Below are 22500 nucleotides of genomic sequence, written 5' to 3'. Positions count from 1 at the left end.
ACTATAAATAGATCTGGCTAATGTGTTAGAAATAGCATGAGTCTCTTAGCGAGCAAGGGTTCGAATCCTAAATGGGATAGAGAATTTCTTCATTTATTTCCATCTGGATTTCAAGGCTATCAGTGGAAAAGCTAATTTCTATATATTATAAAATATAAAGGTTTAGATGTCATACTGGTCAATATATTATGCAAAATTGTATATAAATTTGACCATAAAAGGAATAATTCTACATACTTCGAAATTAAGCTTGAACCACCTAAAACTCTCTCTCTCTCTCAAGCTTAAACCACCTGTAATTCACTCACTCTCTCTCTCAAGCTTAAACCACCCGTAACTCGCTCACTCACTTTCTCTCTCTCTCTCATCTCTACCTCTCTTTCTCAAGCTTGAACCACTTATAACTCTCTCTCTCTCTCTCTCTCTCTCTCTCTCTCTCAAGCTTGAACCACTTATAACTCTCTCTCTCTCAAGCTTGAACCACTTATAACTCTCTCTCTCTCTCTTCTCAAGCTTGAACCACCTATAACTCTCTCTCTCTCTCAAGCTTGAACCACCTATAACTCTCTCTCTCTCTCTCAAGCTTGAACCACTTATAACTCTCTCTCTCAAACACAGAGAGACAGGTATTATTTTTCCCCCCGCACGCAACGGGGCAGCGAACGCAAGGGCTTTACAGCAAAATCTGATAACAGTCGCCGCCATAATCGAATTACTTCCATCACGCTCGTTACATTGACGTCACACGAGCCGTAACTCTCTGTCGTTACGTCACACGGGCCGCTGGTCGTTACTCTTCTGTCACAACAATGCAGAAATGGCTACGGGAGGGTAATTAATTAGTTACGCTTGCAATATGGCGACATGAATATGGCGGCCATATTTGATTGTGGATTTTTGTAATTATAAAGTCGGTATATTTTTTCTATATATATATATTACATATATATATTATAAATATAATTAACAACAGTGCTCAGTTAATGACTACAGACCTAGGTAATTTCAGCATACAGTCAATTAACAGTTAATGATTGAGTAAGTGACCAACGGAGTAATTGCTTATTTGTTCAATAATTAATTCGGCTGATTAGTTAGTTAATTAGATGGGAGTGAGGAATGCCGAATGAATTGGAAGATTCTCTCTCTCTCTCTCTCTCTCTCTCTCTCTCTCTCTCTCTCTCTCTCTCTCTCTCTCTCTCTCTCTCCTCTCCCCTTGTGTTCGTGTCCCAAAACCCTTCAAATCACAGACCACAAACAGCAACCTTACGTAAGAAGCTTTCATAAATAACTACAACGTGCACGTTTCTCGTTTTAGCCAACGCAAAAAAAAAAACTACCCACCGATGTTATAATCAGACGCCACCGATCAGTGGAAACAACATCAGGGGAAATAACATCAGTGGAAATAACATCAGTGGACATAACATCAGTGGAAACAACAGTGATCGACGCAAATGGAGAGTTTGAAATGGCAGTTTTTTGTTGTTCACTTTAGCGAATTATTTATGCGCTGCGTCTGAGTTGGCTTGCCAACGTTGTAATTTGGGTGTTTTTGGGGGTAATAGGTATGTTTTTCTGGCGTTGCCCTGTCGTGGGGTTGTGATTATGGGGTTGGTGATTGGTTCGAGATGGTACCTGTCAGATTTATTATTATTATCATTATTATTATTATTATTATTATTATTATTATTACTGAATAAATACTATAGTGAGCTCAGGAACTTGCATAGCAAGCTTCCAAAGAATAGATAACTTCATCTATATATATATATATATATATATATATATATATATATATATATATATATATATATATATATATATATATATATATATATAGAATGGAATGTATGTATGTGTGTGTTCCAGCATAACTCTGAAATGCATTGACCAATTTCAACCAAACTTGGTACACATATGACTTGCTATCTCTAAAAGAATACTGTGGGGGTAAGATATCACTAGCATCAAAGGGGGTGGGGGTGGGAAGGGCTACCCTGAAATGGGGCTGGTTCTGCCCGTAGACTTAGTAACTAAAATAAACTCTACGGGTTCATCATCCCTCATTTCGGTATAAATATGACTTACTATCTGGAAAAGAATACGTTGGGGAGGGAGACATCCCTGGCACCAAAGGGGGTGGGGTAGGGTAGGGGGTGACATGTAAAAAACATAACCAGAAACGACAGATATTGTTGACTAATCCATAGTTTTCGAGGTCGCTGAGATGAATAGTGACACTCCCGATGCCATTTAAGTCGAAGTTCAGCCCCTATAAGAATGGGGGTGAAAAGGGTGATATATAAAATGTCAAAAATGTTGGGCAATGCAATTGAAGCAACTATCTTGACAGGAAAGAAAGAGAGAGAGAGAGAGAGAGAGAGAGAGAGAGTTTATCTGTTGTCATTCAGAGTTTTCCCAGGCAGCGCCAGGTTGGTTAGCTGGTGAATTTTAAAGAATGGGACAAAAAACAATATACTGCAATACTACAAAAAAACTACAGACGGTTTACATAAATATCCAGACTTAATCCAGTTAACTAAATGTCATTAAAAAAAATTGAGCCATTATGTCAATGAATTCACGTAGGTTACTATAGCCGACATTATGGAGAGACCACTGAACTAAATCACGCCTAGATAGGATACCACTGAACTAAATCACAATACCTAGATAGGATACCACTGAACCAAACCACGTTTAGATAGGATACCACTGAACTACACCACACTACCTAGATAGGATGCCAGCGATCCGCTTTCGTGATAAGCTTTCCCCAAATGGCAGCCATTTCTGTATTACCTGGCAGCTGGTTTTAAAGAATTACTGATGTAATTGTAATGTAATGTAATGGGAATAACCAGATTAACCTGACAATGCGTCGAGATATTTCCCTGTGAAGTGCATATGGCCACCCTGATTTAGCAGATTGCGTTTGCTCGATTATGTTTGTGAGAGAGAGAGAGAGAGAGAGAGAGAGAGAGAGAGAGAGAGAGAGAGAGAGAGAGAGAGAGAGAGCTGATTCCATTATAGAGTTACCTATATACTAGCCCATTATCTAGTTACCTATACACTGAGTAAGAAATTAACTTGATAGAGAGAGAGAGAGAGAGAGAGAGATCTGATCCCATTACAGAGTTACCTATACACTAACCTATTATCTAGTTACTTATACACTGAGTAAGAAATTAACTTGAGAGAGAGAGATACTTGTATAAATAGCTGCTAATGAGAGAGAGAGAGAGAGAGAGAGAGAGAGAGAGAGAGAGAGAGAGAGAGAGAGAGAGAGAGAGAGAGAGAGAGTCACGAAAAAAGAAAGATACATTCAAACCACGAACGAATATATTTCAAGCAAACATGAAGACCACTACAAGAATAAAACACAGAAGTAAATAAATCAATCAATAAATAAATATACATATTTCGGCATTACTGAGAACTATATCTAATACAAGGTTTATAGAGCATCAAAGTTAAATCAGACTGAGATCATCTCTTGATTCCCCTAATCATAAGAGATTGTCATCTTCAATAAAGCTAATTCGAAAGTCTGTGTCATTGTCTTGAGATAATCCATTCCCTTCCTCTAATCTTCTGTCGTGAATAATATTTGCCCAATAATTTTGAAGTCTTCTAAGGGCGTGTGGAGAAATAATTTTTCCATTTTTATGATAATATTGTAAAAGGTAAGATTTAACTTCGGTCAGTTTTAGGTCAAGGTCAAACTAGGGTCATTGGTGAAATTGCAACTCTATATAAAATTTTTTCTTGTTCCTGAATCCATGTAAAGATATAATGTTTCCATTTTTATGAAAATATTATAACTGGTAAGATTTAACTTAGGTTAATTTTAAGTCAAGGTCAAACTAGGGTCACTGGTGAAATTCCAGCCGTATCTAAAAATTTACCCAAAATCTATATAAATTCACCAAGTGGTTGATTTAGCTCCCAAGCTTACTGTTTTATGAGAACTCTGAACCATAATTATGCAGAGATAGAGAAGCAAAATTTATGGGCTTAAATCCTCTACAACCTTCTTATTGACGTGGTTTCTGAATCAAATCATAAGGCCATATGTATTCACCAACCTAAGCTTACTGGGTTATATGGAATCTGAGCCTACATAAAAGAAAACCAAGCTTGAATAGTTTCAGACTCTACAGGCATTCAGGAAAAACAGAAGTAGGAATTGGCTTCCAAAGCATAAAAGCCAGAGGAAAGATACAGATATTATGAAATACAATGTTAATAATGATGTACATTATTTGGCATCGTATAATGAACTATTTTAGCTTATTTGAAAGTTGCTGATAAAAACATCCTTTAAAAATATATTACTTAATTCTCTGTGGGCAACATAGCTCAGTGGTAGGTTAATGGGTTTTCAAATGCATGGTCAGGGGTTCAAGTCTGGCTTGCCACCTACCAGTCGACCCAGTTGTGAATGAATATAGCAGCCAGCTGTGGGTCAGAATAAGGTAGTAGGCCTTGCAACCTCATCCTTAAACAGGTCCTAATCTTCAGGCACTACCCCTCTTAAATGGGGAAAAAAGGTGTATCGGAAAATAAAGTGTATGGAAAGAGGGAATAAACTCAAAAATGGGGAAAGCAGTGAATGGAAAAAATGGAATAACTTCCCATATGGAGGAAAAAAGTATATGGGGAAAAAAGGATTAACCCCCAAACTGGAAAAAAATGTGTAGGGAAAAATGGAAAAACTACCATATGGGAAAAAAATGTGTCAGGGAAAATGGGGGATAAACTCCCAAATGGGGAAAAAGGTGTATGGGAAAGATGGGAATAAACTCCCACATGGGAAAAAAGGAATAATTCCCCTAATGAGGAAAATTGTATAGGAAAAATAGAATAAACTCCCATATGGGAAAAAAGGTGAAAGGAAAAAAAGGAATAAACTCCCATAAGGGAAAAAAGGTGTACGAGAAAAAATGGAAAAAACTCCATGGGAAAAATGGGAATAAACTCCCAAATGGGAAAAAACGTATATGGGAAAAAATGGAAAAAACTCCATGGGAAAAAAGAGAATAAACTCCCAAATGGGAAAATGGAAAAACTCCTCTATCTCAAACTTGAGGAAGTTTATATTAAGTCGCAATGAATATTTGGGATATTTTCCGAATTTTTCCCAAAAATATTTTCCATCGGTCAGGTTGAATCAGGACTTTCTTTCCCAAGCTCTGCTCCCATTTGCATACAACTTGATTTCTTTTCCTACAGAGAGAGAGAGAGAGAGAGAGAGAGAGAGAGAGAGAGAGAGAGAGAGAGAGAGAGAGAGAGGTCCCAATACAGAAGATAATATCTTCAGTACTAGAGAGAGAAAGAGAGAGATGATATACTGTATATGCAGAGAGAGAGAGAGAGAGAGAGAGAGAGAGAGAGAGAGAGAGAGAGAGAGAGAGAGTATGTCATCTTGATAAGGTCAATTTCAGTGTTAATTGACTGACTTATATCACCAAACGGCGTCACAGAAATGCGGGTCATCCCTTTATTGATAACGGCAGGAGATGGGAGTCTACTAATCAACGACTGATTGACTTCTATCACAAACTGGCGTCACAGCAATTGGAGTCAACGACATCTTTATTGATGGTATAAAATGTTGCTAAATACTCCTCTTTCTCTCTCTCTCTCTCTCTCTCTCTCTCTCTCTCTCTCTCTCTCTCCCCCAGAATAATTAAATCTCCATAATCCCGAGAGATTTTTTTTTCCTTGTCATAATCCCATGGATTTTATTTTCACGAATGTAATATTTGTATTTGTTCACAAACAAAGTTTTCTTCTGTTTGTGTATATTTTTTGTTTGTTTGTTTTGTTATTTAAGCTAGTGGATATATTTAACTTGATATTAATGATAAATACTAGGATTATTGTCATATCTCTCTCTCTATGTTTATATATATATATATATATATATATATATATATATATATATATATATATATATATATATATATATATATATATTATATAATATATATATATATATATACATAAAAACTACCTTATTCAATGCCTAAGAAATCCCATACATTTAATACTTAGATAATTCATATATGTATATTTTATATAAACCTCAAAAATAATAATGAAGGCACTCAAACAATATATCAAAAAGGTATATTAAAATATAAAATATTAAGCTAGACAAAGAAATAAATAGAGACAGAGAGATATATAGAGATTCCAAAATCTGAAAACTGTCAGTCCAATGGACACCAAATTTTTTTTAACCCATTTTACCAAAATAAAAAAATTCAAAAGCTAAAAAAAAAAAAAAAAAAAAGCTTAAAAAATTCAGCTTAATTTAAGTGACATTCATTTTCAAAGTGTGGACCAAAAATTACAGTTTATTTTTCTGTGGTTTATCGTTCCAGAGTAATGGAATTAAATTCAAATGAGCCTAAAAGGTATCATGCATATGCAACACTATGAATCTCTCTCTCTCTCTCTCTTATTAAATAAGTCAGAACTGGTAAAATACATTTTCCAATAGAGTATCTGTGTAACTACACTGTCTTTGAAAGACCTAAATTTGATTCTCTCTCTCTCTCTCGTTAAATAAGTCAGGAATATTGAAATATATCTTTCCAATAGGTGTACCTACACTAACTGTTAAAACCCTAAATTTGAGTCTCTCTCTCTCTCTCTCTCTCAAAACTTGACTCTAAACCTAATTTTTGTTCCAAACAGATTCCCAATTAAAAGCAACACTACTATTTTCATTTATTTATTTTTTTGTGTGTGTGTAAATCTCTCCATTGCAACTTTGGTCATAAAAGAGAGATAACTGCTTATTTTTTCCTCCGGAGAAACAATTACTTTCCTTCCTCTCTCTCTCTCTCTCTCTCTCTCTCTGTCTCTCTCATTCTTCTTTTCTCTCTCTGTCTCTCTCTCTCCCATTCCTCCTTTCTCTCTCTCTCTCTCACTCATTCTTCCATTTTCTCTCTCATTCCTCCTCCTTTCTCTCTCTCTCTCTCTCTCTCTCTCTCTCTCTCTCTCTCTCTCTCTCTCTCTCTCATTCCTACTTTCTCTCTCTCTCCATCTCTGTCTCTCTTCCTCTGTTTCCCTCTCAATAATACTTTCTCTCTCCCTCTCTGTGTCTCTCTCATTCCTTCTTTTTCTCCCCTATCTCTCTCTCCTCCATTCTCTCTCTCTCCCAAAAGGTGAATTAATACCCTATGAGGAAAACTTGGTCTCTCCATCACAACAGCTTATGTTTCTTTATTGTCTCTTAATCTTCTTAGCCCCTTCTTTCTCTCTTTCTTTCTTCGTTTTCCCTTCTGCCTTTCTGATTGCTTCGTGGTCTTTCTGCTCTATTATTATTATTATTATTATTATTATTATTATTATTATTATTAATCAGCAGTTTTAAATTTTTTTTTTTTATTATAATATAATTCAGTTCATGATCTCAGCAACCTTTCTCAGCATTGGAAAACTCTCTCTCTCTCTCTCTCTCTCTCTCTCTCTCTCTCTCTCTCTCTCTCTCTGGAGTAAGTTGGGCCAACTATTTTTAATAAAATCTGTACCGAGTCGGGGCAAAATGATCTCTCTCTCTCTCTCTTTCTTCTTCCAATTCCTTCTCTTTGTCTATTCTTCGGGCCTGGGCGACATCTAGACATTAGGATACCGTGTTAACTCTCTCTCTCTTTTCTTCTTCTTCCAACTAATCTTTCTTCTTTTATTTTTCAGCCCTGGGCTACATCTGGACATCAGGATACCTTCTTACCGCTCTCTCTCTCTCTCCTTCTTCTTCTTCTTCTTCTTCTGTCTATTATTCGGCCCTGGGCTACACCCGGCCCCTAGCATATATACCTTTCCAGAGACCGCCATATTGAAATCAAGACTCTCTCTTCCTTTCAGTTACGACGCCAGAAACGGCGACTTCTCCTCCGGCGTGAGATGGACGGACAACCGGACCTTCGGGGGGCGGGCGTACTTCGACGCCAAGGTCACCCCGCCCGCGCTGACCTTGAACCCCGCCCACGCCCTCGACGAGGGCCAGTACATGTGTAGGATCGACTACAGGACGTCTTCCTCGACAAATTCCCTCGTCAACCTGAATATCATAAGTGAGTGTTCTTGACCTTCGTCAGGGCCAAGGTCAGAGGTCAGAGTAAGGCATGAGTGCCCCCTGAGTGAGGTGAAATGAACTGGATACAGTTTAGGTCAAAGGCTAAGCGCTGGGACCTGTGAGGTCATTCAGCGCTGAAATGGAAATTGAGAGTAAGAGGTCTGAAGGGTGTAACAGGAGGAAAACCTCAAAGCAGTTGTTGGAGAGGTTGGAAAGTAAGATGGAAGGGAATATGAATGGAGGTACAGTAAAAGAAATGAAAGGGGTTGCAGCTGGGGGCCTCAGGAATGGACGCTGCAAAGAACCTTAAGTAATGCCTACAGTGTACCGCATGAGGTGCATGGACGACACTACCCTCCTACGGCGTCCCACAGAGTGAGTGACTGGTTAAGGGTATATGTTCCTGGTTGTTGCTCGGTTGCTGTGGGGCATAGTCTTGGTAGACTATATATATATATATATATATATATATATATATATATATATATATATATATATATATATATATATAATGTGTTCTTAAGCCTGACAACAAAAAATTTTATAAGATTTGACGGCCGGTCCGATAAGATTCGAATCAAAGTCACAATTTCGTTAACATTACTCTAGGGGACAGTTATCCGGATTCATAATTCGATTTAGACGAGTGCAAAGGTCGCCCAGTGGAGGGCTGTAGTCACTGGAGTGCCCCCAAGATGTGACACTGTCAGATTACATATATATATATATATATATATATATATATATATATATATATATATATATATATATATAAAATAAATATATACATACACAATATATATATATATATATATATATATATATATATATATATATATATATATATATATATATATATATATATATAAAACGTAAACCAAATAATACAAGAAAAATAAACCAAACGGAATAAAACGAAAAACCAAATGAAATAAAAGAAAAATAAATCATAGGAAATAAACCCAAAAAAAAAAACAAACTCACTACAACGAAATAAACCAAAAAACAAACTCAATAAAACGAAATAAACAAAAAAAAAATCAATAAAAAGAAAAAACCAAATGAAGCCAAATAAAAAAAATAAAAAAATAAAAAAAAAAAAATTAAACCGGGAAGTATCCTAAGGGGGAGATGAAGACACGACGAGATTTTGGGAAAGTTCCGGATTCCTGTCGACTCTGTTCAGATTTTATTAAAAATAGTTGGCCCCAACTTACTACAGAGAGAGAGAGAGAGAGAGAGAGAGAGAGAGAGAGAGAGAGAGAGAGAGAGAGAGAGAGAGTCTCAGTAATAAATACATAATTGAATTCACTAGTATAAGAACAAAAATTTCTTCATTGCATACCCTTCAATAACGGTTTGAGAGAGAGAGAGAGAGAGAGAGAGAGAGAGAGAGAGAGAGAGAGAGAGAGAGAGAGAGAGAGAGAGAGAGAGAGGCTTATATGAAGTTTTCCATACCGGCAGAGGAGGGATATTAATATTTACTTTTTCCTGGAGTTTTTTTTTTATTGCAAAAAAATAATCTGAATATTTTGTTTTCTTCGAGTTTGTTATTGTAAAAAAATAAACAAAATATTGTGGAGTTAATAATAATAATAATAATAATAATAATAATAATAATAATAATAATAATAATAATAATTTAGGAATGTGAGCCTTATAAAACGCCACAAATACTAAAATATTAATAATAAAAAAGTCTATTGAATTTTGAGTTTTGTATACGAATGAGACCACAAAACATTATTATTATTATTGTTATTATTATCAATCGGAAACTTCCTACTTTTTGATTCAAAGATAATTCAGTCAAATATCTTATCATCACCAAACAAGACCCTATGCAAAAAGGAATATGTAGCAGAATTATCTTTTCCTGTGTGTAACACACACAAGTCTCCTGTAACGATTAAAGAATCTTCAGTGAAAGAATTGTGATAATATAATTGGCTGAGTAACCACAACTGACCTGCGCGGGTCAAAAGGTAGCTACTAGCGCCCTGGTCTTTCAATCGAGAGACCGGGGTTCGATCCCGATGTGAGTTCAGAAATTGGTGTCTGTTACACGCGTGATTGTGTGTTGATTATTTTTGTCATATATATATAATATATATATATATATATATATATATATATATATAGAGAGAGAGAGAGAGAGAGAGAGAGAGAGAGAGAGAGAGAGAGCGTCTTCATTCACTTATTATCATCATTTGTTCTATCAATAATTGAAGCATATAAAACTATTTTATTTATTTACATCAACATAAATAAAACCATAATATTTATTTACAGTCTTCATTCACTTACTACAATCACCAGTTCTGTCATCAACTCAAGATAATATAAATAAAATTGTTTTTATTTATTTATAACAATATAAATAAAATCATTATATTTTTATATATTAAATTAGGTTTGTAGTTTCTCCGTCGATCTGAACCAATCGGATTTTGCAAAGCTATTTGCATTACTACCGACAGAATTGAGACCGGGATTAGGACCTTGTTCGCGAAATTGACCGGGGGAATTTTAAGCTCTCTCTCTCTCTCTCTCTCTCTCTCTCTCTCTCTCTCTCTCTCTCTCTCTCTCTCTCTCTCTCTCTCTCGTTCTTAGACTACCTTACTTTCAGAGTCCATTATGTATGTATGTATGTATGTATATACATATATATATACACATAAATTGATACCAATGTGTGTTAGAGAGAGAGAGAGAGAGAGAGAGAGAGAGAGAGAGAGAGAGAGAGAGAGAGAGAGAGAGAGAGAGAGAGAGCTAAATAAAAAATACATAATTGGAACCATTTATATATCAGAAAAATTTCTTCATTGCATAGCATTCAATAATGGTTTGAGAGAGAGAGAGAGAGAGAGAGAGAGAGAGAGAGAGAGAGAGAGAGAGAGAGAACATGGGCTTAAATACGTCCAATTCATTGAATCCCCTCTGCGTCGGGAATATCTTGCACCCGAAGGGAATTATATGAGTCCAGGGATCGATCCTAAGCCTTATCGTATGGGCTTTGATACAGAGGTGACAGGTGGCATTATCCACTCAGCTATCGAGATATATATATATATATATATATATATATATATATATATATATATATATATATATATATATATATATATATATATATATATATATATATATATATATATATATATATGATTTTTAATAAAAACTTGTACTAGGACTTCCCATTTGTCCTGGATGGTACCCAAGAGAGATTTTTATTCAAAAAAAGTTACTAGTCTTCAAGAACAATTCTGTCCTCATCCTCTGGTAGCCGGAAAATGAGGGCCTGTTATTAATTTTGTATTTATGCACAGAACAATTGTGTAAGTTATCAAGTATAATATATAAATATATATATATACATATATATATATATATATATGTATACATATATATATATTCACATTGGGACCAGGATCGAACACAACTGGAAAAAATCCCTGGAATTTCATCAAGTTCCAGACTCTCCCTGTGCAAACATCACTCAAATACCTTCAACAACAGATGCACCACAACCTCGCACAACCCTACAACAACAAACAACAAAAGCCACAACCACAAAACAAAATACAAAATAATGAGAAAGGGAGTCAGTTACAAAGACACAGCCAACCGGGCTGGTTGCTAGGAGAGGCAGGGAGGGAAAGAAGAGATAGGTTGGGTTCTATTTGTCTCAGAGCAGAAACGTCAACAAAGGCGCGTTTTGTTCAGAATCATAACGCTGCTCCCTCCGTGCTTTCCTATCTGCTTGCTTTCCCTCTCCCCGAACCGTAATTCTTTGCTTGCTGGGGCATTCTTCCTTTGTTTCAGGGAGGTTAGGGTCTGTTTGTTTTTGAGGCTGCAGTCTCTCTCTCTCTCTCTCTTTTTAGTGATGTATTTCCCCCAGATTTTCTTTCCTGCCGTTGTGCCTCTCTCGTTATCCTGTGCCTCATCTCTCTCTCTCTCTCTCTCTCTCTCTCTCTCTCTCTCTCTCTCTCTCTCTCTCTCTCTCTCTCCTTCCCTAACAACTGTCCAACAAGACCTTCTCTAAGGAAATCTATTTTATGAGGTTCAGCCAGTAACAAATCATATATATACACACACAAAAACGTCCTAATTTCTCTTGCAGTCTCCCCAGGACCCGCGACGATCTTCTGGAAGGGGCGGGAGACAGAGCAGGGCACAGTGGGCCCCCTTCAGGAAGACGAAAGGGCGAGTCTTACCTGCAGGAGCGTAGGAGGGAAGCCCAGTCCTACCGTTATCTGGAACTTTGGGAAAGATGCAATAGCTCCTACGGATACCAAGTTCAATTTCGATCCTGTGACAGGTGCGTTGATTGTGACACTGGTGGATTATTTATAAACAGGTGCAAGGGAACATTTGTCCATTTAGTTATGTAGTAATTGTTTCAATAGTGGATTATTTATAAACAGGTGTAAGGGCACAGATGTCCATTCAGTTAAATAGAAATTGTTTCATTAGTGGATTGTATTCATAAACAGGTGTTAGGGAACAGTTGTCCATTTAGTTATGTAGCAGTTGTTTCAATAGTGGACTGTATTCATAAACAGGTGTAAGGGAACATTTGTCCATTTAGTTATGTAGTTATTGTTTCATTAATGGACTGCATTCATAAAACAGGTGTAATGACACATTTGTCCATTTAGTTATTATATTTTCAATTATATTTTTTACAATCACACCAAAAAATCTATTCTAAGTTTATTTTCATTATTAAGTATAATGAAATAGACTCCAGTCTGGTTTTAATATGATTATAGTGAAATGACATTCTCATCCAAGTTTATTATCATTATTAAGTACGGTGACAATTAGCTCAAATATTGTTTTTACAGTATATGGGTATAGTGAAACTTGGATTTTAAAAGTTTTCACAGGTACAGTGAATATTTATGGTGAGTGTATTTTATTCTAAGATTCTCATCATTTTTAAATATGGTGACAACTGACTCTTATATGGTTCCAAAGTATGGTGAAAATGCATATCTTAGTTTATTTGAAAGATATTTGTTAAAAAAATACTGGAAATTAATTTAATATATATATATATATATATATATATATATATATATATATATATTATATATGTGTGTGTTTGTGTGTTACAGGGAATATGTGAAATCAGGGATTTGTGTGAAATGACCAATTCGCTTAGGAACGCTTGATCGCCCAGGGGTTAGTACTAAACACGGTGATAAACATTTAACATCCCAGGGCCTATTACTAAACATGGCGAAACAGTGTGGATGAATCACTGTTTCGTCGTGTTTAGTACTAGCCCCTGGGAGAATCAAATGCACTTAGGGACATTTGATCCTCCCAGGGGCTAGTGCTAAACACTGAGAAGCAGTGATTCATCTACATTGTAACACACCCACACACACACACACTATACAGTATATATAATATACCTAACATCTGCTCTAAATTCATTTTGACTTTCCTAAGATAATATAAAAGATTTCTTCCTCATCTATTCACAGAAACACTAAAAACTAATCACCTAATCACATCTATGTACAAAATCGACAGAAACTGTCATGTTATTGAAGAGCATAGACATTTGGCTCCCTTACACCACTAATAATTGCAACATTATTACAGCAATTACATCTGCTTTCCTTCCTGGGCATCAGAAGTTGTTTTCCATTCACGAACGTAGTTACGGAAAACAACAGTAATAATAAAAAGATAAACATTCTATCGTTCAGAATTAAATGACAGAAACGTGTCGTGTTTTCCTTGTTCAGTAGCATTTATAAGTAAGCCTCTAATATCATAACTATTCTATAAGTGTTGTTTGTATTGCCTATTTAAGGTAGGGGATCCAATGACGCTGGAATTTTCGAAAACGAAGTGAAACTCGATGTTATAGGTTGGGATATCGTTCAGGTAGACATGTTTTTGGACAGATATTGAACCATATATACATATATAAACAAATAAGTATATATATATATATATATATATATATATATATATATATATATATATATATATATATATATATATATATATATATATATATATATATATATATTTACTAGCTAACCAACCCGGTGCTTCCTGGGAAAACTCTGAGTGACAACCGATAAACTATCTTTCTCTCTCTCTCTCTCCAACTCTCCCTCACTCTCTCCCTTTCTCCTCCCTAACACCCCCTCTACTCTCTCTCTCTCTCTTTCCTGTTAAGACAGTTGCTTCAATTACAACGCCCAACATTCTTGACATTTTATATTCCATATTATATATACATATATAAAATAATGCAAATGACATTATGCCACTAATTACATTCATACCGTTTTTACACTTTCAAATAATATATCATATATTACCCGGTGAAATCAAATTTCTCTGTACCACTGGAATAAATGAAACCAGATACCATTAGCCAAACCTATGCTGGGTCTACTGTACCTAATGTATATAGCAAAAAAAGAGAGAGAGATAGATTTTGATACGGACGAAGGTAGATGTATTTAATATATATGATTCCGTTTGGGTATAGGTTTTCAAAGGATTAGTTAATTAGGTAGTTATGTGTATGTATATATATGTATATATATAAATAAACACATAGTAAATTATAAAGAAGTGAAGGTTAAAATCATATATGATTTAAAATTAAGTTAAAATTACATTGAAAAATATAAATATAAGCGCAAAATAAATTACAAGAAGCAAAGGTTAAGATAATATATGCTATAAGATTAGGATAAACAAAATATACAAAATAAACAATATACTCGCAAAGAGGACCAACCATAAGATAAGTTAAGAGAAGACTGACAAGGCAATGGCTCAAGAGAGGCAGAGAGGGGGACTGGAGAGAGACTGATTGTTTTTTTTTTTGGGGGAACTAGATGCTTAATGAATAACGACTCGGTAATGGCCAAAAGTTGTTGGCCTAAAATCTGAAATTCCTTTTATTGGATTTCGTATTTGCAAATGAAAATGAAGCCTGGAGCTTTGAAATGTAGCAATAAAGTGTATTTAAAACGTAGCAGTAAAGTGTATTTATATATACATATATATATGTGTGTGTGTATGTATGTATGCATGCATTTAATGTAAATGTATGTAATATGTATTTTTAAAATCACAGTAGAATAAAATTCAGTGTATATATATATATATATATGTAAAAGCACGTATATATATATTTCAAAAAAGTGTTAATATTATATATATATATATATATATATATATATATATATATATATATATATATATATACATACATACATAACATCCACAAGACTTACAAAGCTGCCTTAACAGAACTCATTACACATCTAAAGGTGGAACTCAGATTGACTCTTAGGCAAACAGAAGTACTAATGATGAGGACACAGCAAGCACGGAGGAACGACTGGAATATTACCGTACAAGGAGGAGGAAGGATTAACGAGGTTGAATCTTACAATAAAATCCAGGACATGTTCTCCTCAGCTGGGATTTAGTGAAAGAATTAAACAAGTCAAAAATGCGCATAAGATTCATCTCTGGCGCAATCGAGTTTTCTGTACGGCGTATAATCAAGGCCACCGAAAACAGATCTTTCGGTGGTCTCGGTATAATGCTGTATGAGCCGCGGCCCATGAAACTTTCAGCCACGGCCTGGTGGTGGTATGTCCTATATCGTTGCCAGAAGCACGATCATGGCTAACTTTAACCTTAAATAGAATCAAAACTACTGAGGCTAGAGGGCTGCAATTTGGTATGTTTGGTGATTGGAGGGTGGATGATCAACATACCAATCTGCAGCCCTCTAGCCTCAGCAGTTTTTAAGATCTGAGGGTGGGCAGAAAAAGTGCAGACAGACAGACACAATAGTTTTCTTTTCAGAAAACTAAAACGGGAAATTAAACAGTGGGTAGAATGAATAAGATCTGGAAGTTAAATAGACTGGAACTGCATATGACAATGAGATTATACTAGAGTCTATTGCAACCTGTTTTCATTTATGGACCTGGATTTAGGTATGACATTGAAACTATACCTAAAAATATTGGTCTCTTTAAGAATAAAGCTTTCAGAAGAACATTAGGGGTCAATTAGCAAGATAGAGTTAATAATGATGCCATAAGGGAAATTATGGAAGTGCCACATGCATATGAAATGAGTATGAAAGGGATACGGAGATGGTTTGAACATGTCCTTCGAACAACCTCTGGGAGAATAGTATGCGATAGTGTCAGCTGGGCAAGACCTAACAACGGTGTTGTTCTAAGTAATATCTAACTGGATTTCCATGCTACAAATGTGTGTGAGTTATGTTTAACAGTTACACACCATTCTTATACAGTTCAAAAGTCTCTCACAGCAAAAATATCTTCCAGGTACCTACACAGTGGAGTCCACCATCACAGTAACTGCAGAGAGGGGTATGGTAGGGCATCGTCTGACCTGCTCCGCCCACACTTCCATAGGCGGCCAATCCCGTGACGCCTCAAATAAGCCTGTGGTCAGATCTCGTAGCGCCTCAGTGTCTCTGGATATCACACGTAAGATTTTCCAGGGAATATATTGTCTCTTGAACTAAGTGGTTCTTTGAATATGCCTTTTTATGAGATGCAGATTCAGTTTATTGGTGTTTTCAATGTCCTTTAGCTACTCTCGTTTTCATTGCACTAATACTCTAATGAATTTATGTTTGGGGGTCACTGCTGTAAAAATCTAAGAATACACACTTTTATATGCTTATAAACCACACTGCAGATGAAACAGGGCCCTTGATAGTTACTCAATCACTGAAAAATGGCTCATTACTTCAGTAAAAAGTAAGTTACCCAAAATCTGAATTCTTAAAGATTCAAAAACCCCACAAGAACCTAATTGTCTGCCGAAAAACAAAGACTTTTGGAGACCAACTCAATACTGAATAGATTCCTATTTACAGTTCCTCCTCTGAATGTCCAAATCCTTGGCTCTGAGTCCTTGGTAGTAACTGCTGGCTCCGAGATCAAAATGTCTTGCCGTGCCTATGGGTCGCATCCTCCGGCAAAGATCACCTGGTGGAAAGACGACGTGCTACTGGAACCGTTTGTTACGTACAGAGTAAGTAATGCCAATTCGAGGATATAATTCATCATGATGGCACCCTTTGTTGATGGCTGAAGCTGTTTTTGAGAGATGTATAGCTCTCACAACTTGATTCTTGATGAGACAACAAGTTCTCACTACCTCAAGATGCACTGATGGAAAAGATGACAGGCAAAAGCTGTCAGAAACTGAGCATTTCTCTCATCTTTAGTGTTCAGTCACCAATTATTCATCTCTATCGCTAACCTAAGCATCAATCTAGGGTTGTCCAAACCATCTGAGCTTCTACACAAAACAAAAACACAGTGCGTCTCTTCCAGGTAGGACCAGACGGCAACGCAACGGCGATGCTGAGGATGAACGTGTCAGCGGAAGACGACAGAGGGCGCCTCACTTGCCAGGCCAGAAATCCTTATCTTTCTCAAGAACCTCTCTACGATGTCACTCAACTTATAGTCTATTGTAAGTTCAACCACGATGTCACTTAGCTTATCGTCTATCGTAAGTTCTTCGGCTTGTCATCTATCGTACTTTCTCATGCGATGTCACTAGGCCTGCCATCTATCATACATTCTACTGTGAGATCACTCATCTTAAGACATCACATAGCTCATTAGTCCAATAACTATTGTAAGTTATACTCTAATGCATTTAGCTTATTGTCTGTTTCAAGTTCTAGTGTGATGTCATTCACTCTGCTTGTTACTAACTGTAAGTTTCTGTGCAATGTTGCATACTGCCAGGCACGAGTACAAATTCTAAGTTTTCCTAAGATTTTTTAGTGATGTTGTTAGGCTTCTACTGAGACATTACTCAGACGGAGAGTGGTTATATTACACTGACTTCTCACTAATTCTGACAGTGAAAAAATCCACCATCTTTCTTCAGTACTTCATTTCTCAATCTGCCACATAACTCAGCCACAGCCGTGAGTTTCAGAGTGAAAGCACTGAACAAGCTAGGACATAAGTCAACATACTTCATTATAACCTCACTGTGATGGAGCTCTGTGTTGTAGTTTCTGCTATGACATAACTCATTCAGTTCGTAATTAAAGTTCCTGTCACTTAGCTGACCACAACTCAAAATCAAAGGCCTCACCTAGGTAAGGATTGCTTGGGTTACGTTAGGTCGAGTTAGATTAAACTACTACCTACAGTATATGTAACATCAGGACTTGGTGCTACTAGAAAATGCAGTTTCTCCACAAAACAACCCTGGACATCAATAATGACCATCTACAACTGGGCCCCTGAATCTTTTTTCCACCAAGTACCCCTTTTAAGCTAGCAATATACCCACTGAGATACCAGACCAAAACTGACTCATTACAATACTAAGGCTAATTGGTTTTAGGATGGTAAAACAATTTACATCACTACTACACAATGAGGCTGAAATCACTTTTATAAAATACTACCTGGAATCTCTATAGTGAACCCAACGCCAGTGCATTAGCTCAGAAAACTAATTAATTCATTCATCTGGCAATGAATCATCTGAAAACAACGATGAAACGACCCAAAATTGAGGAATTATCACGAATCCGTAAAAAAAAAAGGGTTAAAAGACTTTATACTATTGCAACATCACACATTCGCGTGCAATCTGAACTTTTTTGTTGGTGCTGTAATGAACATGAAGAGCAATTATCGCCTAATTGCCGTGTTGTTTTGTTATTTACCTTGTAATTTTATGTACTCTTTGCAAACATATATATATATATATTTTTACTTTTTAATAAGTGGTACATCTTCTTTCTGTATTTCCCTTTACTTCCTCTTACTTCTTCTTCCTAACGAACACCATAATATTCTTTGGAAGCTTAAATTTCAAGTCAATGGCCCCTTAGGTGGGTTTCTGCCACATGAATAAGTTTCATCTACTGAGTAACAATAATATAATATAAAGGGCTTGTTGAATTTGGTTACTCTGGGTCATAGGAATGAGAAGTCACCTGGTATCTAAACATACAGTGACAGCCATTCATTAAATGATTGGTTTATATCAATCTGACGTTGCAGAAGGTCTATGCAAACAGCCAGTTACCATGGGGTATCTATTTCTCTTTAGAGTGAAAATTGTAACTCGTTCAGTGTCAAGATAAACATGGAACAGAAGAGGAGTTACATTATTATTATTATTATTATTATTATTCAGAGGATGAAGAACCCTACTCATATGGAACAAGCCCACCAAAGGGGCCACTGACTTGAAATTCAAGCTTCCAAAAAATATAGTGCTCAATAGGATGTAGGAGAAGGTAAAGGGGAATACAGAAAAAACATATCTCCCTTATTAAAAAAGAAAATAATTAATAAATTAATAAATAGATAAAAATGCATTAAAATACAGCGACTGCTGTCAGTATCTTTAGTAAATGAGGTCTGCCATTCTACAAGATCGTTCTAGAGAGACTGAGATCCCTATTATAATTACTCTCTCTCTCTCTCTCTCTCTCTCTCTCTCTCTCTCTCTCTCTCTCTCTCTCTGTTACGTTTATCCGTGTCTTCCCCAAACTCTGGTAGTTTGGGTTACATCGTTATTTCTTTATCTGGTATTGTTTCTCCGCGGATGAAAGACGGTAATGAGTCTCAGTTTTATTAGAAGCGATATCCCCCAACGGGGCATTAAAATAATTTTACCGGCATCAGTTTTATATTAATTAAGAGGGAGATGGATGTGATATGTTTTCAAAGGGAGGAAAAGAGGGGGACGAATTCAATATTCAATTTGCGTTTTTTTTTTACATAAGGTTCGACAAATGGAGATAATCTGATTGGTTTTGGGTTTGTGTATGTCAAGTATTTTTTAGTGGCGTCCATCTCACCAGAGAGAAGATGAGGTAGGGGGTGGGTGGGGTTCGAATCCCCCCAAAATAGGATTCATTACACGGGTGCAATCTGCTAGCCCTTGTTGACATTATTATTATTATTATTATTATTCAGAAGATCAACCCCTATTCATAAGGAACAAGCCCATAGGGGCCACTAATTTGAAATTATTATTATTATTCAGAAGATCAACCCCTATTCATAAGGAACAAGCCCATAGGGGCCACTAATTTGAAATTATTATTATTATTCAGAAGATCATCCCTATTCATATGGAACAAACCCATAGGGGCCACTGACTTGAAATTATTATTATTATTATTATTATTATTATTATTATTATTATTATTATTATTATTATTATTATTATTATTCAGAAGATAAACAACGACCAATTTTGAATTTCAAGTCAGTGGCCCCTGTGGTGGGCTTCTTCCATATGAATAAGGTTCCTCTTCTGAATAATAATAATAATAATAATAATAATAATAATAATAATAATAATAATAATAATAATAATAATAATAATAACAATAAAAATAATAATATTAATAATAATAACAACAGATCCAAAAATAATCTAATACACCCTCCTCTGAAAGCGAACGCACCTTACTCAGCGTACACCTCCTAATACACCCGAAAATTATATCCCACACATGTATCTGTACACCCAGCCATTCTTAGCCAAAATAGATACACGACCGCCTTCCGCGCATTACCGGGAATTCGAGCGGATAATGGCTTTGTTCCCACTTGGGGCTTGATTAGCGAGAAAGGGAGAACACCACTGAATATTCAGGTCAATCACAAGAGAGTTCAGATGCCAAGGTATCGTGGTGTTCAGTTCTGAAGGGGGCTCAGAATTCCTCACGCGTGGATGGAGATAGGTATTAGAAGATGGTGGTTACAGGGAGGTTTGTGTTTTGAGTTCTGGGATTGTGGGTGAAACTTACTGAATGTGAGGTGATTGTTGTACAGAGCAGCGGTTTTCAACCGTGGGGGGATTGTGACGACAGATTGGCAGGCTCGAACTGGTTCTGGGAGCACACAAAACGCAGGGTGCATCGGTCCGCAGAACTGAGAGGTCACACTAGGTTATCTCTCTACCAGCTTGTGTGTTTGTGTCAATATTTTGTTGCATATTATTTGGAAAGTACCTTTTGAGGCAGACAATTTTGGAAAATGGGGGGAGGGGGATGACATTCTGATATATGGTGAACGGGTGCAAGGGCCAAAAAATTTTGGGAACCACTGGCACAGAGTATCAGACCAACCATGAATAAGATGCTTTTCACGTTAATTTTATATAAATCTTCATGTTTCATGAATATCAAGGGCCTTCCTATACCTCTAGAAGTCTTCACTTCCTCCTACTAACACCTCCAGACCATCTACACTTTTCATCAATACATTATCTTCCATCCTCTCCACAGGACCAAACCATCTCAGTATAATATGATCCACCCTCTCAGCTAAGCTAAGTTTCACATCATCTCTATGAATCTCCACATTTCTCCAACATTTCAATTAATCTTAAACATCACATATACTTCAAAAGCAATGTTCTCTCTCTGTGCATTCAACATCCAAACATCACTCCCATAAAGGAGCTGTTACTGCACCTTTATATGTAATAAATTTTGAAACAACATATGAGGTTATACTGAAACTCCATTATTTTAAAACGGGCTTTCAAATTAGATACTTTCACTGTCCTCACTAATCATTTCGGGATGAGGTTGCAAGCCCTAAGCCCTTCTTTACCCTAGCTACAGCTCTCCACAGTGGACTAACTATCAGGTGCATGGTTCACTGCTTACACCACCAAACTTAGGCCCTCACCCTGGTGAAGGGAACAGCATGGTGAAAACACAAGTGTAACATGTACATGACTGCTAAAACACAAGTGTATGTATATGTATGTATATGTATATATATATATATATATATACGCCCTTTAAACTGGAAAACTGGAATCAATCAGCCCAATCCACTTCATGAGAACAAAGTCAAACTCTTCATTCATGGGACAATTACCTAATAACACAGATAACTATAATGATGAAATGAATGATTTGCATACCGAGATATTTGTTTAATTATGGACCTCTCTATTTATTTGCTTAATTTACTGTTAACGAATTACATTCTTGTTCATTATACATACTTGCGGATGAAACTGCTATACATATCGCCTTCTCTCTAGCTGCAACCCACCACAGTCTACTATCTATCAACCAGGTGCATGAATGACTGATTGGGTCAACACTGGTGCTATGTGGTTTATAAAAAGAAAGTGCCCAAATCGCACCTTCCTTGACTGGGGGTTCGAACCTAGGGTATCTTGCCAATGAGACAAGTGTCCTTAAAATTTGAAATTACATATATATACACACACATATATGCATATATATATAATATAAATATATACTGTGGACATTAAGTCTTCCGAGAGAGAGAGAGAGAGAGAGAGAGAGAGAGAGAGAGAGAGAGAGAGAGAGAGAG

General features: G+C 36.2%; 1 protein-coding gene across 1 annotated transcript in view; it reads left to right on the top strand.

Moving 5' to 3' along the window:
• Nucleotides 1-22500, top strand: part of LOC136856110 (nephrin-like) — a 110273-nt gene that overhangs the window by 80558 nt on the left and 7215 nt on the right. Inside the window, exons 3-7 of the mRNA XM_067133758.1 lie at nt 7885-8093; nt 12219-12416; nt 16456-16620; nt 17016-17173; nt 17479-17620. Coding sequence (XP_066989859.1) covers nt 7885-8093; nt 12219-12416; nt 16456-16620; nt 17016-17173; nt 17479-17620 — 872 coding nt within the window. The remainder of the gene's footprint in view (nt 1-7884; nt 8094-12218; nt 12417-16455; nt 16621-17015; nt 17174-17478; nt 17621-22500) is intronic.

Source organism: Macrobrachium rosenbergii, chromosome 34 (assembly GCF_040412425.1).
Source record: "Macrobrachium rosenbergii isolate ZJJX-2024 chromosome 34, ASM4041242v1, whole genome shotgun sequence".
In the NCBI taxonomy this organism is placed as follows: Eukaryota; Metazoa; Arthropoda; class Malacostraca; order Decapoda; family Palaemonidae; genus Macrobrachium; species Macrobrachium rosenbergii.
Note: the sequence above shows the minus strand (reverse complement) of the source record. Positions and strands in the feature narration are given on the sequence as shown.